Below are 24,960 nucleotides of genomic sequence, written 5' to 3' on the forward strand. Positions count from 1 at the left end.
TATTGGCCTGCTTCTTCTGTGCTGACCCTTATATTGGTCTGCTTCTTCTGTGCTGACCCTTATATTGGCCTGCTTCTTCTGTGCTGACCCTTATATTGGCCTGCTTCTTCTGTGCTGACCCTTATATTGGTCTGCTTCTTCTGTGCTGACCCTTATATTGGCCTGCTTCTTCTGTGCTGGCCCTTATATTGGCCTGCTTCTTCTGTGCTGACCCTTATATTGGCCTGCTTCTTCTGTGCTGACCCTTATATTGGCCTGCTTCTTCTGTGCTGGCCCTTATATTGGCCTGCTTCTTCTGTGCTGGCCCTTATATTGGCCTGCTTCTTCTGTGCTGGCCCTTATATTGGCCTGCTTCTTCTGTGCTGGCCCTTATATTGGCCTGCTTCTTCTGTGCTGGCCCTTATATTGGCCTGCTTCTTCTGTGCTGGCCCTTATATTGGCCTGCTTCTTCTGTGCTGGCCCTTATATTGGCCTGCTTCTTCTGTGCTGGCCCTTATATTGGCCTGCTTCTTCTGTGCTGGCCCTTATATTGGCCTGCTTCTTCTGTGCTGGCCCTTATATTGGCCTGCTTCTTCTGTGCTGGCCCTTATATTGGCCTGCTTCTTCTGTGCTGGCCCTTATATTGGCCTGCTTCTTCTGTGCTGGCCCTTATATTGGCCTGCTTCTTCTGTGCTGGCCCTTATATTGGCCTGCTTCTTCTGTGCTGGCCCTTATATTGGCCTGCTTCTTCTGTGCTGGCCCTTATATTGGCCTGCTTCTTCTGTGCTGGCCCTTATATTGGCCTGCTTCTTCTGTGCTGGCCCTTATATTGGCCTGCTTCTTCTGTGCTGGCCCTTATATTGGCCTGCTTCTTCTGTGCTGGCCCTTATATTGGCCTGCTTCTTCTGTGCTGGCCCTTATATTGGCCTGCTTCTTCTGTGCTGGCCCTTATATTGGCCTGCTTCTTCTGTGCTGGCCCTTATATTGGCCTGCTTCTTCTGTGCTGACCCTTATATTGGCCTGCTTCTTCTGTGCAGGCCCTTATATTGGCCTGCTTCTTCTGTGCTGACCCTTATATTGGTCTGCTTCTTCTGTGCTGACCCTTATATTGGCATGCTTCTTCTGTGCTGGCCCTTATATTGGCCTGCTTCTTCTGTGCAGGCCCTTATATTGGCCTGCTTCTTCTGTGCTGGCCCTTATATTGGCCTGCTTCTTCTGTGCTGACCCTTATATTGGGCTGCTTCTTCTGTGCTGACCCTTATATTGGTCTGCTTCTTCTGTGCTGGCCCTTATATTGGCCTGCTTCTTCTGTGCTGGCCCTTATATTGGCCTGCTTCTTCTGTGCTGGCCCTTATATTGGTCTGCTTCTTCTGTGCTGGCCCTTATATTGGCCTGCTTCTTCTGTGCTGGCCCTTATATTGGCCTGCTTCTTCTGTGCTGGCCCTTATATTGGCCTGCTTCTTCTGTGCTGGCCCTTATATTGGCCTGCTTCTTCTGTGCTGACCCTTATATTGGCCTGCTTCTTCTGTGCTGGCCCTTATATTGGCCTGCTTCTTCTGTGCTGACCCTTATATTGGCCTGCTTCTTCTGTGCTGACCCTTATATTGGTCTGCTTCTTCTGTGCTGACCCTTATATTGGCCTGCTTCTTCTGTGATGACCCTTATATTGGCCTGCTTCTTCTGTGCTGGCCCTTATATTGGCCTGCTCCTTCTGTGCTGGCCCTTATATTGGTCTGCTTCTTCTGTGCTGGCCCTTATATTGGCCTGCTTCTTCTGTGATGGCCCTTATATTGGCCTGCTTCTTCTGTGCTGGCCCTTATATTGGCCTGCTTCTTCTGTGCTGGCCCTTATATTGGCCTGCTTCTTCTGTGCTGACCCTTATATTGGCCTGCTTCTTCTGTGCAGGCCCTTATATTGGCCTGCTTCTTCTGTGCTGACCCTTATATTGGTCTGCTTCTTCTGTGCTGACCCTTATATTGGCATGCTTCTTCTGTGCTGGCCCTTATATTGGCCTGCTTCTTCTGTGCAGGCCCTTATATTGGCCTGCTTCTTCTGTGCTGGCCCTTATATTGGCCTGCTTCTTCTGTGCTGACCCTTATATTGGCCTGCTTCTTCTGTGCTGACCCTTATATTGGCCTGCTTCTTCTGTGCTGACCCTTATATTGGCCTGCTTCTTCTGTGCTGACCCTTATATTGGCCTGCTTCTTCTGTGCTGACCCTTATATTGGCCTGCTTCTTCTGTGCTGACCCTTATATTGGCCTGCTTCTTCTGTGCTGGCCCTTATATTGGCCTGCTTCTTCTGTGCTGACCCTTATATTGGCCTGCTTCTTCTGTGCTGACCCTTATATTGGCCTGCTTCTTCTGTGCTGACCCTTATATTGGCCTGCTTCTTCTGTGCTGGCCCTTATATTGGCCTGCTTCTTCTGTGCTGACCCTTATATTGGCCTGCTTCTTCTGTGCTGACCCTTATATTGGCCTGCTTCTTCTATGCTGACCCTTATATTGGCCTGCTTCTTCTGTGCAGGCCCTTATATTATCCAGCTTCTGAAGCCTGAGGGTATGCCAGTTAGTATGGCTGCGGAATTAATCTTGAACTAAGCATAGAAGGATGAGTGATCATAGTATTAATTTTAAGTCTGAGAAATAAAAATGAATTGCAACAAGCTATATCAAGTATTAAATATATGAAACGCTGTGGATCGGGAAATTTATCGGCCGCCCACAAAGAAAATGCGGCGGAATTTCTTGTTTTGTTCATAATTATGTCCGCCCAAATAAGGTCCGTCCTCTTGATGTCCGCCCAAATAAGGTCCGTCCTCTTGATGTCCGCCCAAATAAGGTCTGTCCTCTTGATGTCCGCCCAAATAAGGTCCGTCCTCTTGATGTCCGCCCAAATAAGGTCCGTCCTCTTGGTGTCCGCCCAAATAAGGTCCGTCCTCTTGATGTCCGCCCAAATAAGGTCCGTCCTCTTGGTGTCCACCCAAATAAGGTCCGTCCTCTTGATGTCCGCCCAAATAAGGTCCGTCCTCTTGATGTCCGCCCAAATAAGGTCCGTCTTCTTGATGTCCGCCCAAATAAGGTCCGTCCTCTTGATGTCCGCCCAAATAAGGTCCGTCCTCTTGATGTCCGCCCAAATAAGGTCCGATAAAGTATTCACCTGTATACTTATAACTGTATAGTTTTGCCTACCATTGTTCAAAAAAACTCAGGCTCTGATCTCCTAATACATAAATGTAATGTCACTTAGCTGTATAAACTCCACACTTCTCTCACTCTCATAGACATCAGTAAACTATACATTTCCTACTAGTTCCCTCTCTATTTAACTCTCCCCTCTCTCTCTCTCTCTCTCTCTCTCTCTCTCTCTCTCTCTCTCTCTCTCTCTCTCTCTCTCTCTCTCTCTCTCTCTCTCTCTCTCTCTCTCTCTCTCTCTCTCTCTCTCTCTCTCTCTCTCTCTCTCTCTCTCTCTCTCTCTCTCTCTCTCTCTCTCTCTCTCTCTCTCTCTCTCTCTCTCTATATCTCTTTCTCTACAACATGAACAACTCACTTGCACATTTCGCTCGCTCTACAACAACTCTCTCATTAGCTCATGTTATTAGCGCAGTGTCCCTCTCTCCCTCTCCCTCTCCCTTTCCCTCTCCCTCCCTCTCCCTTTCCCTTTCTCCCTGCCAGCCCCGTAACGCTACTCCTAGTAAACTCTTTGTAGTTGTTAGAAATGTGTGGCTTACTGCAGTGATCTCGTGGTGGTCAGTGCCACAAAACTAGCTGTGCTTTGTAATTAATGCAGTATTTGTACGTGTTATAATGTTGCTTCTTCTCATTGGTCGGCGTCGACTGTAAGCCTTCCTTACGGTGGCTTTCACAACGCGTCCCTATGTCTCCAACTCCTGCTGCTGGAGAGAGAGACTCCCAATTTATTCACCATAAATATATTATACATAGATAAATTAGATATCGACAACAGACTCCGAGAGTCTTGAAGATCTGTTACCACCGCCCCTGGTGCAACCCCGAAGGGTTAAGGACGGAGAGAAAGGGAATTTCAGGGGATGTCATGGCCTTCTACGTGCAACTCGTAGGAGTATGCAATGTTCCTGTAACGTCACTGTAGACCACTCCTCTATCCTTGTTTTGAGTTTCCGATCTAGAACCAAAACCTGGGTTACAAGAGACGTGGTAGCCTGTGAGCGTGTTAAATCCTGGGGTTACACGAGACGTGATAGCCTGTGAGCGTGGTAAATCCTGGGGTTACACGAGACGTGGTAGCCTGTGAAGTGTGAGTGTGTTTAATCCTGGGGTTATACGAGACGTGGGAGCCTGTGGGCGTGTAGACCGCTCCTCTATCATTGTTTTGAGTGTCCGATCCAAAAACCAAAACCTGGGGTTAAACGAGACGTGGGAGCCTGTGGACGTGTAGACCGCTCCTCTATCATTATTTTGAGTGTCCGATCCAAAAACCAAAACCTGGGGTTAAACGAGACGTGGGAGCCTGTGGGCGTGTAGACCGCTCCTCTATCATTGTTTTGAGTGTCCGATCCAAAAACCAAAACCTGGGGTTAAACGAGACGTGGGAGCCTGTGGGCGTGTAGACCGCTCCTCTATCATTGTTTTGAGTGTCCGATCCAAAAACCAAAACCTGGGGTTAAACGAGACGTGGTAGCCTGTGAGCGTGTTAAATCCTGGGGTTACACGAGACGTGGGAGCCTGTGGGCGTGTAGACCTCTCCTCTATCGTTGTTGTTGAGTGTCCGATCCAAAACCAATTCCTGGGTTACACGAGACGTGGGAGCCTGTGGGCGTGTAGACCGCTCCTCTATCATTGTTTTGAGTGTCCGATCCAAAAACCAAAACCTGGGGTTACACGAGACGTGGGAGCCTCTATCGTTGTTGTTGAGTGTCCGATCCAAAACCAATTCCTGGGTTACACGAGACGTGGGAGCCGCTCCTCTATCGTTGTTGTTGAGTGTCCGATCCAAAACCAATTCCTGGGTTACACGAGACGTGGGAGCCTGTGAGCGTGTAGACCGCTCCTCTATCGTTGTTGTTGAGTGTCCGATCCAAAACCAATTCCTGGGTTACACGAGACGTGGGAGCCTGTGGGCGTGTAGACCGCTCCTCTATCATTGTTTTGAGTGTCCGATCCAAAAACCAAAACCTGGGGTTAAACGAGACGTGGGAGCCTGTGAGCGTGTTAGTTTCCTGCGAAAGGTGTTATTTGCCTGTGGGAAGACTAAGAGCGGTTATGCTGCAGTTCTAAGGTTAGTAGAGGCTACTATAGCATTTCATTTGTTTCATGTGTTGTAGAGATGGCTAGTCCATTCCTTTGCATAGGCTAGAAACAGACGTGGTAGCCTGTGAGCGTGTTAGAGTCCTGGGGTTACACGAGACGTGGTAGCCTGTGAGCGTGGTAAATCCTGGGGTTACACGAGACGTGGTAGCCTGTGAGCGTGTAGACCGCTCCTCTATCGTTGTTGTCGAGTGTCCGATCCAAAACCAAATCTTAGGTTATACGAGACGTGGTAGCCTGTGAGCGTGTAGGCCGCTCCTCTATCGTTGTTTTGAGTGTCCGATCCAAAACCAAAACCTGGGGTTACACGAGACGTGGGAGCCTGTGAGCGTGTTAGTTTCCTGCGGAAGGTGTTATTTGACTGTAGGAAGAGCATTTATGCTGCGGTTCTAAGGTTAGTAGAGGCTATTAGAGCCCATCTTTTGTTGTAGAGCTGGCTAGTCCCTTCCTTAGAAACACCCATGCACCTCCCGTTCGAGCCACCCACCCCACACCGCGTGGAGGTTCGTGGGGCAAATTATGTTGCATTTTAGGACAGTTATTCCGTACTATATAAAGGAGTATGAAGTTAATTTAGTTCTTAGTTTTGGAATTCTATTCACCAGTAGTTTGTAAAGAAGCGCGTACGTGCTGCTTTAATATGTACATGACGTGTGATAACATGTGATATTTAACATGTGATATTCCAAATGTTATTCTGATATTACATGATCCTCGATGCATGTATATATAAGTATAACATTGTTTTAGAGTACATATCGTCCCGTTCTTGTAGTAAAAGTTGTTTAAGCGCCGTACAACATAGTTTATTTCTCCGAGTTGGGATAATTTTCTTGGATCCTACAAAATTGTAATGTGCGTAATTAAAAGTCTGGCAAAGAATCATAATGCATAATGAGAGACATTAATTGTACTAACTTTCATAGTCGTATCATATTGTATAAATATATGGCTGTCAAAGCTTGTTTATACTGATTCGATGTACTCACTTGAAGGCCTGTTGGTCGTTTTACAGGGGTGTTTATACCACAAAAGCATTCGTTCCATGCAATATTTACCCACCATAGCTCTATGCTTGAAAAGTAACAGCAATTTAAAGATTTGTTTCTTAACCACTTGTTTGGTAAGGGATTAGCTCACACAACTTGCTAAGGTTGGAGTCTCATCACCAACTTTCAATTCCAGGGGCGAGCTGGACAGGGGGAGTCAAGACAGTTGATAAACACTCGGTTATATGTAATGCCCGTACTATATTTATAACATTATTTATTAGTCGCATTGTTGTAATGAATCTGGGGCAAAATTTTGAAAATTTGTTATGTTCCCGTTTGTTGCGACAAATGTAAACTATTTAGTACTAGTTCGTGGTGTCCATGATTCTGATATAATGATGACACCTCTCGCTTTCCTGATGCTAATTAATGCTTTAATAAATTAGTTCGAAACTAATCATTTTTTGTGTTTGATGTGTCATTCAATCTTTTTATGAGCATCTTTTAAAAGATAATTTGCTTTACATTGTACAAAGCAATTTTCAAAAAGATTCAAATTTCAAAAAGGGGGAGTCCCCCAGTGCACGCCCATGAAGCTGGGGACTATGCAACCCATATGACCCCCAAGTACATATCAGTGAACCCTTGGGCGGAGAAAGTGAATACTACTTATTATAACTGTCTCTGGCGATCAGCAGGTTACTAAGTAGGCACGTAGTTACCATAGTTACAATACCATATAAGGTAACGTTATCAACACTCAGCAGGTTACTAAGTAGGCACGTAGTTACCATAGTAACAATACCATATAAGGTAACGTTATCAACACTCAGCAGGTTACTAAGTAGGCACGTAGTTACCATAGTAACAATACCATATAAGGTAACGTTATCAACACTCAGCAGGTTACTAAGTAGGCACGTAGTTACCATAGTAACAATACCATATAAGGTAACGTTATCAGCACGCAGCAGGTTACTAAGTAGGCACGTAGTTACCATAGTAACAATACCATATAAGGTAACGTTATCAACACTCAGCAGGTTACTAAGTAGGCACGTAGTTACCATAGTAACAATACCATATAAGGTAACGTTATCAGCACTCAGCAGGTTACTAAGTAGGCACGTAGTTACCATAGTAACAATACCATATAAGGTAACGTTATCAGCACTCAGCAGGTTACTAAGTAGGCACGCAGTTACCATAGTAACAATACCATATAAGGTAACGTTATCAACACTCAGCATGTTACTAAGTAGGCACGCAGTTACCATAGTAACAATACCATATAAGGTAACGTTATCAACACTCAGCAGGTTACTAAGTAGGCACGCAGTTACCATAGTAACAATACCATATAAGGTAACGTTATCAACACTCAGCAGGTTACTAAGTAGGCACGTAGTTACCATAGTTCCAATACCATATAAGGTAACGTTATCAGCACTCAGCAGGTTACTAAGTAGGCACGTAGTTACCATAGTAACAATACCATATAAGGTAACGTTATCAGCACTCAGCAGGTTACTAAGTAGGCACGTAGTTACCATAGTAACAATACCATATAAGGTAACGTTATCAGCACTCAGCAGCATACTAAGTAGGCACGTAGTTACCATAGTAACAATACCATGTAAGGTAACGTTATCAGCACTCAGCAGGTTACTAAGTAGGCACGTAGTTACCATAGTACCAATACCATATAAGGTAACGTTATCAACACTCAGCAGGTTACTAAGTAGACACGTAGTTACCATAGTAACAATACCATATAAGGTAACGTTATCAGCACTCAGCAGCATACTAAGTAGGCACGTAGTTACCATAGTAACAATACCATGTAAGGTAACGTTATCAGCACTCAGCATGTTACTAAGTAGGCTCGCAGTTACCATAGTAACAATAATATTTAAGGTAACTTTATCAACACTCAGCAGGTTACTAAGTAGGCACGTAGTTACCATAGTAACAATACCATTTAAGGTAACTTTATCAACTACACGAGTGTAATTTGCGATTTGTCTAAGTTTATGTCATGGTCCTCATAAACTATACAATTATTACGGATTTTTTCTCAGTTCAGACTCATTAAATGAGTGGTTTAGTTAAGAGTATTTGGGGAAGCCTGGGCCGAGAACGTTGACACGAGGGACATGATTTTACACTATCTAATTTGTACACTTCCAATAAGATGTGAGATTTATTGCGCAGCTGCTGAATGAACCTCTCCTCATTATAAATTGTCAATAATTGACCGGATCCACCGGATTAGGTAAACGGTACCAGCTACTCAGCGCTACTCGTAGTCATCAGAGTAATTTCAAGTGCTATTCCACCCCGCCACCGGAAATACCCGCTTACTAACGTCACGTGATATTCAGCTCGCTTCCGATTGGTTCCAGCAAGGAGACGCATCACGTGACGGGGGATTTTTAGGTCTGATTCATGGGAGGGTGATTATTCCAAAGGAGAATAGGAAATTTCACCGCCGTTTTGCACGGTTTTAGTTTCATTTTTAATGACAGAAGATCAGGTAGATAATCTCTAGTCCTACTCCTTCATAAAACTATCTGTTTCAGGTAGATCTCTAGTTCCCCCGCCCTTTTGTAGTTGTTCAGAGCGGCACGTGTACTTTTTAGTCGATTCCACCAATCACAGCTGACTTGTTGTTCACGTGACTTCCAATAACACGTGTAATATTATCACGTGTTTTTATCTGACAACGTGGATCGAAATTTCAATTATATTTGGTTTCCTGAAAGCTTCATTTTGTGAGTGGATATGTTGCTTCATACTCATTTACAAGTGTATCAAACTTAATCGTTATTATTTTGAGCCTTGTCTTTAGTTTTTTAGCTGCTTGCCTCGTACACCACCTCTTCGTGCGATGCTAACTCGATGTTTAGTGCTGTGTTGCCAGAGCAACAGAATGTCTCCTCATGTCCGTCAGAAGATCAGCAGACATAAACAGAACGGCAGATATTGTGCTCTCTCCGACCATTTCTTCTCACCACCACTTTTGTCTGGAAAGTGGGATTTCTGGTCTAGATAATATTCTATATAGGATTTAAACGGATTGATTTAGAACAGAAAATATTTCTCCACGGAACCGCCCAGTTTTGTTTGGTATCGTCAACTTTCTCTTGAGCTCTAATGTTGCCTTGTAACGCTTTACTTTTGGCTAAACTATGGGAAATTTCTTTGTGGTTTCAGGAAGTCCCATGTTCGCTGTAATGGAGAGCAGGAAATCCTTTGTGTTTCTATGGTGACCATCTTTGTGCTCGCAAAAACAAAACTTACAATCGGGCTGATTAACCACATTTGTTGTCATAAAAGCGCGTTTTAGTTCGCTTGTTTGCGTTTTCTATTATTTACCGACCAATTACCAGCGATATATCGATGATCATACACTTTCATTATCTCTCTTCCATTACACTTTTTGTGCAATCATTTAAACTTTGGTGTACGCCATTTTTTTACCACACAGTCGTTTACAAGCATTTCGCATATTCTTCAATAATTGGATCTCAAATGCACTTCTATTTGTCCAGCTAATTATCTCTCTTGTTCATTATCTCCGTGTAAACCGTGTGTAGTTTTACAAAGAGCCAGCAGTAATGACTTTGCTTATTCTCTGTTCATTGCTGCATACCCCAATAAGCCTATGTGATGAAATCCGCTAGAATTAATCTTCGCAATTATCTTTGTACGTATCCTGTTAGGATGGTTGCGAGAGTGAAACTTTTCTTTCTTTCTTTTCACATCTTGCTATTCAAGCTCACAGTTGAAAATCCTGGAATAACCTTGCAAGTTAACACGACCTACCTCAGCAGACGTCACGTGTCCTTATATGGTAGTGTTACTATGGTTACCACGAACCTCCTTATATGGTAGTGTTACTATGGTTACCACAAACCTCTCCTTAAATGGTAGTGTTACTATGGTTACCACAAACCTCTCCTTATATGGTAGTGTTACTATGGTTACCACAAACCTCTCCTTATATTGTAGTGTTACTATGGTTACCACAAACCTCTCCTTACTATGGTTACCACAAACCTCTCCTTATATGGTAGTGTTACTATGGTTACCACAAACCTCTCCTTATATGGTAGTGTTACTATGGTTACCACGAACCTCCTTATATGGTAGTGTTACTATGGTTACCACAAACCTCTCCTTATATTGTAGTGTTACTATGGTTACCACAAACCTCTCCTTATATTGTAGTGTTACTATGTTTACCACAAACCTCTCCTTATATGGTAGTGTTACTATGGTTACCACAAACCTCTCCTTATATGGTAGTGTTACTATGGTTACCACAAATAAAAACCTCTCCTTCTTAGTGCGTCTGATATGGAAGAAAAGCAGCTTTCCTGCGATCATTAATTTACTTTTCTCATATGTCTTGTTTTTATTCTGTATAATCATTTGTTAAGATGTAATTGTTACGCCGTCGTTTGACCAATATTCTAATTCTATATTTAGCTACAGAAATATGATTGGTAATAATAACATTGCAACAAGTAAAGTGATGCAAACTAGTTATGACTATAACATCCGGATTGTAATATTATTTATAAGTCGTATAGTTTAATAATTCCTTTTCTGATAAGGGCCTTTTCCTTGTGGCGTCAAACGGGATCAATACAAATTTACCCAAGAAAACAAGCAAACTAGTTAAATGCAAGCCAGTCAGAGGGTGTGAACTGCAGAAGGAAGTTTTTTTAAGAGATTCGTGAGAAAGAACCTTAGCGGTTTTACCCTGACGCGTTACTAAAGATCAGTGTCTTGCCAAATGATCAGGGAATTACAAAAAAGTTTAGTGTAAAACACTATGATCTAGCCTGGAAAACAAGTTAAGTGTAAAACACTTTAATATTTTTGCTATGATGTAGCCTGGGGACAAGTTTAGTATATATATATGCCGTATGGATAAACTAGACCTGCATGAGACAGGGGAACGGCCCTTAGCAGGGACCAGGGTAATCGGGATGGCCAAGTTCACAAAATTCTAACTAACTAGAAAGGATAAAAAGGTAACATTAGGTAAAAATAGATACCAATACTACAAAAAAAAATCATACCGGGTTGTTCCTTCTGTAAGCCTGTGTAAGTTTCTGTAGATGTCTTCGTTCGATGGTCTTTTATCTTCCGGTCACTTAATTCTTCACTTTTGCGTTTCTGTAACTTAAGATAAGGGTGGGGCTAACTCAATTGTCCTGTAAGGTAAATGGTGAGTAATGTGCCTGTAGAGTAAGGTAAGGGATATGGAAAAGGTCTATGAGAACTGGGTGGAACTAATCAGGGTCCTGGATCTCGCTAAGAGTGCCCAATTAGCCCAATGGACTTTTGCCCTTTGGACTGGATATGCAGCAGTATGGCGGGACCCTGTTCCTTGACTAGAAATTAACAGGGGGAGGGTATGGGGGACCCTGTTCCTTGACTAGAAGCAAACAGGGGGAGGGTATGGGGGATCGTGTTTACCTAGAGACCGTGTTCACCTTATAATGTTCATAAACATAATAAAGATTCGGCAGAATGAGCGCCGCCCAGTAAGGATCGTGTTAAATGGACGACTTCGTTGCCTAATTATAGTAGGATGGGTAAAGAGGTTTAGGGGAGCTCAAACAAGTCAATATAATTAGTGAGGTTATAACTTATACCCTAGTGAGTTAGTGGCTCTATAATAGAGCTGTGCCTTTATACCTGCAGAAATGAGATAATATTACTTTTTCAGGAGTTAAAGCGTGTATTTCATCTTTTTAATTTTTGTGCAGAGGGGTATTTTTAAAGATATTCCCGGCTCCATTTTTACTTTTTATATGATCGATCTATCCAGCCAAATTTAATTCGAAAAGCATATTTTCTAAGAAGCCTTAAATTATTCCATCATATCAAATATGTTAGAGTAAAAGTGAAAAACGAAAGCGAATGTAATACCGAAAGTGATAGCTAACTAAGTAACCCACTCCTAAAAGTAAAAACAGCAGGTTGGATGCCATGGAGAAGCAGCTCAGAGTTTTGTTACTGTTCACCGTGACTGGTAGCATGTTCGGAGAAGGATGCTCAAACGAGGCACACGGTTTTAACTTCACTGACGCAGGTTTGTGACTTTCAAGAAAATTTCCGGTTTTTTTCTGAATAAATTCCGCGATGAAAATGTTTAATGTGAAAGGTAAATAGATGAATCGACATTTCTACGTCATACTAATAATCATATTCCGAATTGTGCTGATCCGATTAAAACTATAGAAGTATGTTTTACCTTACCTCTATTACTTTTAGTTGGAGGTTATTTTAAAACGAAAGTTAAAGACTGTTTCACGTGCAAGAGTTTAAGTATTTATTCCATTTATAGCTGCCAAAAATATATTATAAATAAATGAGTTGTTTACATGCACAGTTTTATAAACAAAACAGATAAGTCGACAAAGTAACTGTAAGTGCTCACCACTTGGCAATTGTTTCTTTTTAAAGCAAAATATCTAAGTTTAAAGAGGTCCTCGACATTTCTTAGGCTTAAATCTATAGAAGTAGAACTAGAAGTAAGGTCGCTGTCGGATATTAATAAGTTGAATAAATTATTCTGATATCGACCTCTTCTACTCTTAAACTCATTAATCAAGGCAAATGTTAGGGTTGAGAATGCAGGGGTACAGATCGTAACCATCTGGTAACACATTTTGTCATAACAATTATAGTGATAACAAATAGTTCTATTAATTTGCAGTAAAAAGTACTGCGTCGGCCGGGAATCGAACCCGGGCCTCCCGCGTGGCAGGCGAGAATTGTACCACTCAACCACCGACGCTGTTACACATCTTGTGAATATATTTTCAATTATTACAATAAACTTGCTCTGCTTTATATCATCAAGGAAGCATAATAAGATTAAAATTAAACCTAGTAAGTAAGTCACCTAAGTATTACGTAATGGTAAGTGCTCGCCATTGTCCTTTTTATTTACAATCGACAATAAACTTTTGCATTACTACTACTAGAGTCGAATTATACCTGAATCTATGTATATTATTTCGACAATTTACAAAGGTTTTTTATTCCAGTTTTGTAAGGCAGTAATACTTGTGGTATGTGGGCACTGTTGTGAAGTGAGGTCTGATCATTATCGACGTGTGAGCTGCTGGGAAAAGCGTTTTGCAGTTTCTCCATATCAGATATCTTGTAAATGTTTATGCGGCATTTTTCATGCATGCATAAATGCACAACATGAGTTCCAATATTCTATTTCTACATGATTGATGAAAGCTTCCAATTGCAGGCTAAAGATAAAAATCATTTATATTATCATATAATCCTATTCTTCAGATCATATCGGCAATTCTATATTCTGTTCTCTTTTAAAGATCCAGGATCCATTTTCAAATGTGCTGACTGAATGATAAATAAGCCAATTAGTAGTAATACGACTAGGTGTATTCTACCTTGATTCTAGAACAGGTTATCATACATATATGCTGTTTATCAGACTGGTTCAGACTAGTTGCGCTAGCCGATGTGCTGTGCAAATCGGCCATTAAACAATTATGAATCATAAAATATGCTAATACCTGTTTTATTGGCAGGATATTGCAGCGATAACATGACGTACAGCATGGGCAAGTGCTGGGGGACACTGTCTCACCTCAATATAACCATAGACTGCGCAGGTAAGACACACCCACAATATAAGTTACCATGGTTTTCTAGACACATCCTCGTAGTAACCGTCGTTATCGCGCCTAGTTACCATGGTTAATGCTAGAGACGCGCCCTCCATTACTGGCTTCAAAACTTAAACAGATTGTGATGTCTCTTACTGTTTTACATGTTTAAACCATATCACTTAGACTCCGCAGTAAACAGACTGATAGTATCGGTCTGTTTACAATTACAATTACTGTGACAGTCTAATAACTAATATTTACAGGATAGTTGTGGAGCAGCAGAAGGTTTTTAGATCAAATCCAGTATTATTAAAATACATCCCTAGATAACGATGCAAACCCCAACTCCCAAGTATCATTATTGCCTTGTGAGGTAGTGTTACCATTAACCACAGTCCATAGTAACACTACCATATATAATAAGGTAATGTTACTATAGTAACACTACCATATATAATAAGGTAATGTTACTATAGTAACACTACCACATATAATAAGGTTATGTTACTATAGTAACACTACCATATAAGGTAATGTTACTACAGTAACACTACCATATAAGGTAACGCTATCTCTCCCTGCAGATGACAACACGGAACCCAAGACACTATCCTGGTGTACAAGAAACAAGACAGGCTTTCCCCAGTGTGTTGAGTGGACAGAGCGGGATAGAGTAAAGTGCCTGTCTGAAATCTACGAGACGTGTTACTGTTCCCAGGATGACCGCGGCCGGCCAGTGTGCCAGTGTGACAGGTACCTCTTCTGGAGGGTATACCCCTTTATCTACATCTTCCTGGGGTTGTCCATGGTGGTGATTTACATTGTGTGTCACATTATGAGGATGTGTAAGAAGGAGCCTGATGATGAAAAGGATGAGGACTTAACTAAAATACCAGAGTATGTGAAACAGGGTGAAAACAATATCTAGTTACCACGTTGCTATAGTTACCACGTTGCTGTAGATACCATGTTGCTATAGATACCATGTTGCTATAGTCACCATGTTGCTATAGTTATCATGTTGCTATAGTTATCATGTTGCTATAGTTATCATGTTGCTATAGTTATCCTGTTGCTATAGTTATCATGTTGATATAGTTATCATGTTGTTATAGTTATCATGTTGCTATAGTTATCATGTTGCTATAGTTATCATGTTGCTACAGTTTCAACGTTGATATGGTTGGTTAATGGTTGCTATATCATTTAGTATTACTTACAACAGCTGGAGATGTAAAGATTTTCTGTAACATGGGTTACCATAGCTGTAGTAACTAGTAACCATAGTAGCTATTCAAGCAAGGGCTAGGTTATTTATTATAGTAACAAGTTAAACCAAAGTAGCAATTCAACTTCAAGCAAGAGCTGGGGCTACTATGGTAAGTACATTGAATTAGTGAAGTCAATCCCGACGTCGGGATTCATGAATCCCGGATTTCCCGACGATTTTCAGTCGGGAATTCCCGACCGGAATATTTTCTCAATTCCCGATTTTCGGGAATTTTAAATATTTGTGTTATATTTGCAAATTTTAGAATGTTCGTTGACTGCAATATAATTAAAAAATTGAATTAAAAGTTTTAGTTGGGTCGTGGCATATACATGAAATTAAAAGTTTTACACGAAATGGGACCTAAAGATGAGCACCATTTGCTTTCGGGAATCCCGATTTTCGGGAATCTCGATAATTTTGCCGATTTTCGGGAATCCCGGGATTTTTTTGGTCGGGATTCCCGAATTGAATATTTTGTTTAGTGATTACTGATTGACTTCACTATATAGAATGTCACTAGATACCATAAAGCATTAGTTGTAGTTTAAGTAGGGTAGGTGGCCCAAATTTGTATTATGAGTATTGCGGAAAGCACAGTGTAAGGCCTACACGGACCGCCTCTAACTAGCCAATCCCTGTTTACATGCCGTGTATCAGGGGACTAGAAAGAGCTAAACTAGTAAGCGGGGCATAGCCAATACACTATACTTCCATCATTGAGTATATTACCAACCAGAAGGAAAATTTCCTTGTGTTTGGAATCTACCAAGACGAAAGTTGTACAATCCAGCGAAATTCTGCAGGTATGTGGAATTTCAAGCATTTAGATCGATTCAGCCAAGATTACTTGTATGTCCAGTTTGTAAACGGGGATGATGTTAATATTTTGAGGTACACAGCTTTGGGGGCAGTATCATATATATTTGCTAAGACAGTTATTTGTTAAATCACTGTGATAGCAGGCCGGTGAGAACTAAAACTGCAGATTTTTCACAAGCGAGCGAAAGTGCTGCACTGAATAATAAATCAAAGCTCGGTTGGTTGCTATGAGTTATGACAATAAGACTCTTATCCTAACAGAACGTAGTATTTCATCAGATCAATGAAATATACCCAGAATAACAAAAATAACTGTACAGCTGAGGAACAACCTTATTGGTGATGATTTAATTAATGTGAATGCAAATAGAAGAAGCGTTCATACTTACAGCAGCTCAGATTTTGTTTTCAAATTATGTTTATCATAGTGCTTGGGACGCCAAGAGCATTCATAGTTTTACATGGGTTCAACCTTTTGGCGTTTCATTAATATCAAAACAGTTTAAGCCATCACCGATAAGGTTTAGCGTGAAAACAATTCTTTAGTTTTACAAAATAAGCGGGAGAAGCCATGTGAACATTCAACAGCGGATTTTATTTGCTTTTTATAGTTGATTTTGTTGTTGTTTTTGTTTTGTATTCCATTATATTGCTATTGAATAACCAAGTAGAAAAACCTGTTTTTATTTCTAAAGTCTCCGTTGATTGTTGTAAAATATAAAGTGTCGCACAGCAGCGCGGACATTAGCACTGTACTCTGAGCAGTTGGGGATTTCAATTTTTCTCAACAAGAAGTACACTTTACTTACTGACGTAGGTCGGCTCCAAAGTCCGAGCAAAAGTACATTAAAACTCCGATTTACCGCAGTCAGATAAACAAAAATACACTTTTAGATTCATGCTCAAAGGATCGACGAGTTAGTTTGTTATACTTATGTTGCATGAAAAATCGAGTAAGCGTCAATAATTTAAGTTTACCTGGTTTGCACGCACCACAACACAATTATTGTTAACCGACTGAAAGTAAACATCTAGTCAGAGCCTTTACGGCCCGAAGAATAGTGAGGTGATATAGCTATAATTTGATAGACGAGTTTTACTGTAGCCAAGTTCGGTCGAAGGCGGCGGTGCAACTTCGGGAAAGGTGCACCAATGGGTATTTTTTTGTGAAACTTGATTTCGAGATAGCGGTTGACCAACAAACTAGGACCAGTGTCCAGTGACCGAACTTTTGAGGGGGTCGACCCAAACCGCCAAACAGTGCCCGCGGGGCAGGCGGCAGCCACGCCCATATTTGGTCCAAATTAGGCCCAATTTAGCCAAATACCCTGAACATGCCCAAACCCCAGGTTTATGGTGCTCTACTTGTAGCTAGTGGTCTCCTGAACTCGTATATGAAATTTCATCAAGATTGGACAAAAAATGACTGAGTTATGAGCCAAAAACCATATGCCCATATTTAGGCATACGCACCAAGTTTGGTAGATTTCGTCCCATAAATTGGTCAAATATCAATATTTTTGAATAAGACTAACTTAACATAAAAGGTAGGCCTAAACTACATATTCTCTGTAAGTTATAGCTTTATATAATCAAGATGCTTGCATATGAACATATTGACATGGGTGTAGAGTTGAGCCTGTACGGAACCTAGTAGTTTCAGTTCCTTGTTCAACTTGCCGTACAGCAAGGACATCCACTACTTTAGCCCACTATATCTGTTTAAATGTGGATACTAAGGCGAAAATACCCCAAAAAATGAACAAAATTGCCCGTATCTTCAGACTTCATTCGCGGAATTGATTTCATTAATTGGGAAATAACTCAATCAGTTTTCAAAATTTTTGCATTAAATTTTCGGAATCGACTCTAAATCGCATTTCCACCTTATTCTAGGAAGCCGATTTTTGATTTAGGCCTCCAAAAAAATTTGGCGGCCAAATTCCAAAATTTGCATGGCAAAATTCAGAGAATAAGTTGGTACGTGCGCGCATTGTGACATCTTTCTATATTCTTAAGAACCAAGTAAACTAGTAACAGAAGACGTTTCCTTGAAATTTGTAGTAGGTTTTGTAGTGGATTTTGCGCGCCGCACGTACTTTACAATATTTATCATTGTAGAATCTACGACGGTTACTTCTACCGTAGAAGTCAGAAGTCCCAATAAACTGCTCGTACTTAAACTTTTATAGACACTTATAAGATATGGAAATCTAAGTAACACATCCACCCCACTCAGGCCGCCCATCCCAAATAGCTTGAAATCTGTGACAAATCCCTAAAAATCCAGAATGAGAATCTTACCCCTGGGCCCTGAAGGTGATTTGTGTTGCTGAGTAATTGAAACATGTTTTGGTGTTTAAATAGGTAGTACATATCCCAAACCATCACAAACCCCAAGTTTTAAGCTCTTGAACCACTCAGGCCACTCCCAGGGGCCACGCTCATCCAAAAATTACCGAAATCCAGCTAAAATCCAGACTTTAAAATCTTTACCCCTGTAGTGCTTTTATGTTCCGGGGTAGGTGGGACATGTTTTAGATTAAAAATGGGTTCTGCCTGTCCCAAACCATCATAAAAATCAAGTTTCGACCTCTCAACCCACTCGGGCCATTCCCAGGGGCCACGCCCATCCCAAAATGACCGAAATCCAGCTAAAATCCAGACTTTAAAATCTTTACCCCTGTAGTGCTTTTATGTTCCGGGGTAGGTGGGACATGTTTTAGTTTAAAAATGGGTTCTGCCTGTCCCAAACCATCATAAAAATCAAGTTTCGACCTCTCAACCCACTCGGGCCACTCCCAGGGGCCACGCCCATCCCAAAATGACCGAAATCCAGCTAAAATCCAGACTTTAAAATCTTTACCCCTGTAGTGCTTTTATGTTCCGGGGTAGGTGGGACATGTTTTAAATTAAAAATGGGTTCTGCTTGTCCCAAACCATCATAAAAATCAAGTTTCGACCTCTCAACCCACTCGGGCCACTCCCAGGGGCCACACCCATCCCAATATGACCGAAATCCAGCTAAATCCAGACTTTAAAATCTTTACCCCTGTAGTGCTTTTATGTTCCAAGGTAGGTGGGACATTTTTTAGATTAAAAATGGGTTCTGCCTGTCCCAAACCATCATAAAAATCAAGTTTCGACCTCTCAACCCACTCGGGCCACTCCCAGGGGCCACGCCCATCCCAAAATGACCGAAATCCAGCTAAAATCCAGACTTTAAAATCTTTACCCCTGTAGTGCTTTTATGTTCCGGGGTAGGTGGGATATGTTTTAGATTAAAAATGGGTTCTGCCTGTCCCAAACCATCATAAAAATCAAGTTTCGACCTCTCAACCCACTCGGGCCACGCCCATCCCAAAATGACCGAAATCCAGCTAAAATCCAGACTTTAAAATCTTTACCCCTGTAGTGCTTTTATGTTCCGGGGTAGGTGGGACATGTTTTAGTTTAAAAATGGGTTCTACCTGTCCCAAACCATCATAAAAATCAAGTTTCGACCTCTCAACCCACTCGGGCCACTCCCAGGGGCCACGCCCATCCCAAAATGACCGAAATCCAGCTAAAATCCAGACTTTAAAATCTTTACCCCTGTAGTGCTTTTATGTTCCGGGGTAGGTGGGACATGTTTTAGACTAAAAATGGGTTCTGCCTGTCCCAAACCATCATAAAAATCAAGTTTCGACCTCTCAACCCACTCGGGCCACTCCCAGGGGCCACGCCCATCCCAAAATGACCGAAATCCAGCTAAATCCAGACTTTAAAATCTTTACCCCTGTAGTGCTTTTATGTTCCGGGGTAGGTGGAACATGTTTTAGATTAAAAATGGGTTCTGCCTGTCCCAAACCATCATAAAAATCAAGTTTCGACCTCTCAACCCACTCGGGCACTCCCAGGGGCCACGCCCATCCCAAAATGATCGAAATCCATCTAAAATCCAGACTTTAAAATCTTTACCCCTGTAGTGCTTTTATGTTCCAGGGTAGGTGGGACATGTTTTAGATTAAAAATGGGTGCTGCCTGTCCCAAACCATCATAAAAATCAAGTTTCGACCTCTCAACCCACTCGGGCCACTCCCAGGGGCCACGCCCATCCCAAAATGACCGAAATCCAACTAAAATCCAGACTTTAAAATCTTTACCCCTGTAGTGCTTTTATGTTCCGGGGTAGGTGGGACATGTTTTAGTTTAAAAATGGGTTCTACCTGTCCCAAACCATCATAAAAATCAAGTTTCGACCTCTCAACTATTTTTGGCTCATAATGATCAGGGTAGCAGGAAACATGAACAAAAGTAGTTTCCAAGAAAACTTTGAAAATTTTTGACTTAGAAAATTTTCGGTCCGAGTCATTCTCGATACGTACCTCTGAAAGCTGAGCTCCTGCTTCCGAGCTCGTATTGCAAAGGGGGGGCCTGCCTTCCGAGATCGCATTACAAAGGGGGACCCTCGAGTCCAAAATCTTATATCGAACTTCGAAAACCGAAAAAAACATTTTTGGCTCATAATGATCAGGGTAGCAGGAAACATGAACAAAAGTAGTTTCCAAGAAAACTTTGAAAATTTTTGACTTAGAAAATGTTCGGTCCGAGTCATTCTCGATACGTACCTCTGAAAGCTGAGCTCCCGCTTCCGAGCTCGTATTGCAAAGGGGGGGGGGGGGGGGGCCTGCCTTCCGAGATCGCATTACAAAGGGGGACCCTCGAGTCCAAAATCTTATATCGAACTTCGAAAACCGAAAAAAACATTTTTGGCTCATAATCTCATAATGATCAGGGTAGCAGGAAACATGAACAAAAGTAGTTTCCAAGAAAACTTTGAAAATTTTTGACTTAGAAAATGTTCGGTCCGAGTCATTCTCGATACGTACCTCTGAAAGCTGAGCTCCCGCTTCCGAGCTCGTATTGCAAAGGGGGGCCTGCCTTCCGAGATCGCATTACAAAGGGGGACCCTCGAGTCCAAAATCTTATACGTCTTACAAAATTTTTGACTAAAATTTTCGGGAAAACAATTTTTTCCAAAAATTGTTGGCCCTTTTTGGCCCCTTGCCCAGATTTCATGGGGAGGGGCGAGGGGGGATGGCTTCCCTGCCCCCCCCCCCCGCTTCCTACACCCCTGTTCCGGGGTATTCTTTTTGGTATGACTTACTATCACCACTCATTCGAGGAATATATTAAATCAAAGAATATTCATTTTCATTTTACTATTTTATTTAATGAAGGTTTATGAATGCATTTATTTGATACTTTTGATAATCAGATCGAGCCAAGTTGTATAGGATCGTATTTGGCCATTCAAATTACGTTCGATCTGAAAAAATGAGAGTTGTAGCCTCTCAGATGACCAAGATACGAGGCATGACGAGTTTGTCCATTACGTGTGATCAGGTGATTCGATTACCTGATGAGGTGATTAGATGGCCCCGTCAAATTGCAAGGGAACCCAATTAATGTGACCTATCACATAATCACCCAATCAATTTTGTTAACGAGATACATTGAATGCTTGATAACTTCGTCATTTCAAATACGTTTGGCCTTAATTTTTCAGATCAGATGCAACAATTAATAATCTGCAGTAATCTGCAATAAATGGGCGTCTAGCATGTCCGGAAAGAAAAATATAGGTGATTTAATATTATATGGGCGTAGTCTAAATATTCAAATTTTTGAACATTGGCGACGGAATCCTCGAATGAGTAGTTACAGCATGCCATCTGCAAAGTTGCAGGTACATAATATGAAACACAGTGGTGGTATAAGACTCAACGTATGTAACGTTAGTTTTGCCCCACCCCACTACCTGTAGCTTTTCTGGGTAAGGCGTGGCCCCTGGGAGTGGCCTCAGTGGGTTGAGAGGTCAAAACTTGATTTTTATGATGGTTTGGGACAGGTAGAACCCATTTTTAAACAAAAACATGTCCCACCTACCCCGAAACGTAAAAGCACTACAGGGGTAAAGATTTTAAAGTCTGGATTTTAGCTGGATTTCGGTCATTTTGGGATGGGCGTGGCCCCTGGGAGTGGCCCGAGTGGGTTGAGAGGTCGAAACTTGATTTTTATGATGGTTTGGGACAGGTAGAACCCATTTTTAAACTAAAACATGTCCCACCTACCCCGGAACATAAAAGCACTACAGGGGTAAAGATTTTAAAGTCTGAATTTTAGCTGGATTTCGGTCATTTTGGGATGGGTGTGGCCCCTGGGAGTGGCCCGAGTGGGTTGAGAGGTCGAAACTTGATTTTTATGATGGTTTGGGACAGGTAGAACCCATTTTTAAACTAATACATGTCCCACCTACCCCGGAACATAAAAGCACTACAGGGGTAAAGATTTTAAAGTCTGGATTTTAGCTGGATTTCGGTCATTTTGGGATGGGCGTGGCCGCTGGGAGTGGCCCGAGTGGGTTGAGAGGTCGAAACTTGATTTTTATGATGGTTTGGGACAGGTAGAACCCATTTTTAAACTAAAACATGTCCCACCTACCCCGGAACATAAAAGCACTACAGGGGTAAAGATTTTAAAGTCTGGATTTTAGCTGGATTTCGGTCATTTTGGGATGGGTGTGGCCCCTGGGAGTGGCCCGAGTGGGTTGAGAGGTCGAAACTTGATTTTTATGATGGTTTGGGACAGGTAGAACCCATTTTTAAACTAATACATGTCCCACCTACCCCGGAACATAAAAGCACTACAGGGGTAAAGATTTTAAAGTCTGGATTTTAGCTGGATTTCGGTCATTTTGGGATGGGCGTGGCCGCTGGGAGTGGCCCGAGTGGGTTGAGAGGTCGAAACTTGATTTTTATGATGGTTTGGGACAGGTAGAACCCATTTTTAAACTAAAACATGTCCCACCTACCCCGGAACATAAAAGCACTACAGGGGTAAAGATTTTAAAGTCTGGATTTTAGCTCGATTTCGGTCATTTTGGGATGGGCGTGGCCCCTGGGAGTGGCCCGAGTGGGTTGAGAGGTCGAAACTTGATTTTTATGATGGTTTGGGACAGGTAGAACCCATTTTTAAACTAAAACATGTCCCACCTACCCCGGAACATAAAAGCACTACAGGGGTAAAGATTTTAAAGTCTGGATTTTAGCTCGATTTCGGTCATTTTGGGATGGGCGTGGCCCCTGGGAGTGGCCCGAGTGGGTTGAGAGGTCGAAACTTGATTTTTATGATGGTTTGGGACAGGTAGAACCCATTTTTAAACTAAAACATGTCCCACCTACCCCGGAACATAAAAGCACTACAGGGGTAAAGATTTTAAAGTCTGGATTTTAGCTCGATTTCGGTCATTTTGGGATGGGTGTGGCCCCTGGGAGTGGCCCGAGTGGGTTGAGAGGTCGAAACTTGATTTTTATGATGGTTTGGGACAGGTAGAACCCATTTTTAAACTAAAACATGTCCCACCTACCCCGGAACATAAAAGCACTACAGGGGTAAAGATTTTAAAGTCTGGATTTTAGCTGGATTTCGGTCATTTTGGGATGGGCGTGGCCCCTGGGAGTGGCCCGAGTGGGTTGAGAGGTCAAAACTTGATTTTTATGATGGTTTGGGACAGGTAGAACCCATTTTTAAACTAAAACATGTCCCACCTACCCCGGAACATAAAAGCACTACAGGGGTGAAAAGCACTACAAATCCACTACAAAAATCAAGGAAACGTGCTCTCACTAGTAAAATAGATGTTTTGGAGGAAATGGCGCCAAAATGAAGCACACGTGCGGCGAAAGGGCTGTTTGGGCTCTTGAATCACCTCCGATCCGAAAATTAAAAATTTTTTAAGCTGATGACCCAAATAAATAAATAATAATTCATATCATGTGACTACTAATGACCATTAATGCCAAGTAAATGATAAAAACAAACCGCCCGCCTACTGTTTAGCCATGCATTCTGTTTAAAGATCGGTCGTTGTAACAAACATTTCTTATAAATAAGGAAATATTTACCATCAATTGAACAAATTGGAGGGACCACCACTTTATTAACAAGGTTTGTACTTACGTGTACTTTATTGGGTCTCCTCAATCGTTCGAGTGGCCTGCACCAATAAACTCCCGTTTGTGTCGTATCATTTCTCTCCAGTTGCAGTGCTTGCCAGCTCGCTCGCTCCTTCTAGATCTATATCAGCGTTTCCTGAAAACGTTACAGCATCTTCCAACAATCAATTCAGTTCTTTATTGGACGCCCTCTTTTCCCATGTTTCAGAAGTTTTCCGAATCCTAGCAGACAGCTCACGGTCAATAGTACCGTCACTATAACATGCTGCATTGTTGTGTCTTCAACAGCTAACAGTGATGTTCACAGTGGCTTAATTTGGGCATGGCCGTTGGGACTTAAAAAGGTTCTTTACTTATTACCATAGCCTCAAGTGTTTTTACCATTAATTATGAGACCTCCCTGGGCAGCAAACATACACAAAAGGTCAGTTGTTTCTTGAAGACCTTCCTCCATGTTATCTAGTACAGTCATGTCATAATTTGTGTCTAACACACAGTGATATTGTCACCAAGCGCACTCAAAGATCTGTGAATAACCGCTCCGTGAGAAACCATTTTGCTTCTTTCTGTTTGCTCAGCAGCTACATTGATGCAGACATTAAAAATGGGAGGGCCGAGGGCCCTGAATGTCTCCTTGACCCGTGCCAGAGCTTACTTCTAACATTCTTACTGATTGAAATGAATTTTCGTGCACATACAGAATGAATGGTTAATAATTTAATATATATGTAGACCAAGCTCTGTGCACGGGATGCTTCCTGGAAGAATCCAGTTCTTTTAGCGGGGCACCCTACCTAAAGCCAAATTGAGATATAATAATCATATTCCTAGAGAAATAATCAGAAATCGAATACCAATCAAATAATATGATATATATGAGTAGTAACCATATTTACTATGCAAAATGCCCCAACCACATAGCGTAAATTTATATAGA

At 41.8% G+C, this 24,960-nt stretch overlaps 2 protein-coding genes and 1 non-coding gene across 3 annotated transcripts in view; 1 reads left to right on the plus strand and 2 right to left on the minus strand.

Annotated features, from left to right (window-relative positions):
• LOC134813912 (ankyrin repeat and SAM domain-containing protein 1A-like) overlaps nucleotides 1–11,860 on the minus strand; it is a 44,477-nt gene extending 32,617 nt beyond the window's left edge. The window contains exons 1-2 of the mRNA XM_063821844.1: nucleotides 11,752–11,860; nucleotides 11,352–11,448 (exon numbers count right to left, since the gene is read on the minus strand). The gene's annotated coding sequence lies outside the window, so the exon portion shown is untranslated. The remainder of the gene's footprint in view (nucleotides 1–11,351; nucleotides 11,449–11,751) is intronic.
• A 398-nt stretch (nucleotides 11,861–12,258) lies between these two features.
• On the plus strand, nucleotides 12,259–15,753 carry LOC134814439 (uncharacterized). The gene is made up of 3 exons (XM_063822555.1): nucleotides 12,259–12,370; nucleotides 13,851–13,934; nucleotides 14,516–15,753. The coding sequence occupies exons 1-3, from the start codon at nucleotides 12,268–12,270 to the stop codon at nucleotides 14,857–14,859; spliced, it is 531 nt and encodes a 176-aa protein (XP_063678625.1). The 5' UTR covers nucleotides 12,259–12,267; the 3' UTR covers nucleotides 14,860–15,753.
• Nucleotides 13,008–13,078, minus strand: Trnag-gcc (transfer RNA glycine (anticodon GCC)). Its single transcript has one exon. It is a non-coding gene; the product is annotated as a tRNA-Gly (tRNA).
• Nucleotides 15,754–24,960: the final 9,207 nt, after the last annotated feature.

This window comes from Bolinopsis microptera, chromosome 4, assembly GCF_026151205.1.
Source record: "Bolinopsis microptera isolate Bmic1 chromosome 4, MBARI_Bmic_1.0, whole genome shotgun sequence".
In the NCBI taxonomy this organism is placed as follows: domain Eukaryota; kingdom Metazoa; phylum Ctenophora; class Tentaculata; order Lobata; family Bolinopsidae; genus Bolinopsis; species Bolinopsis microptera.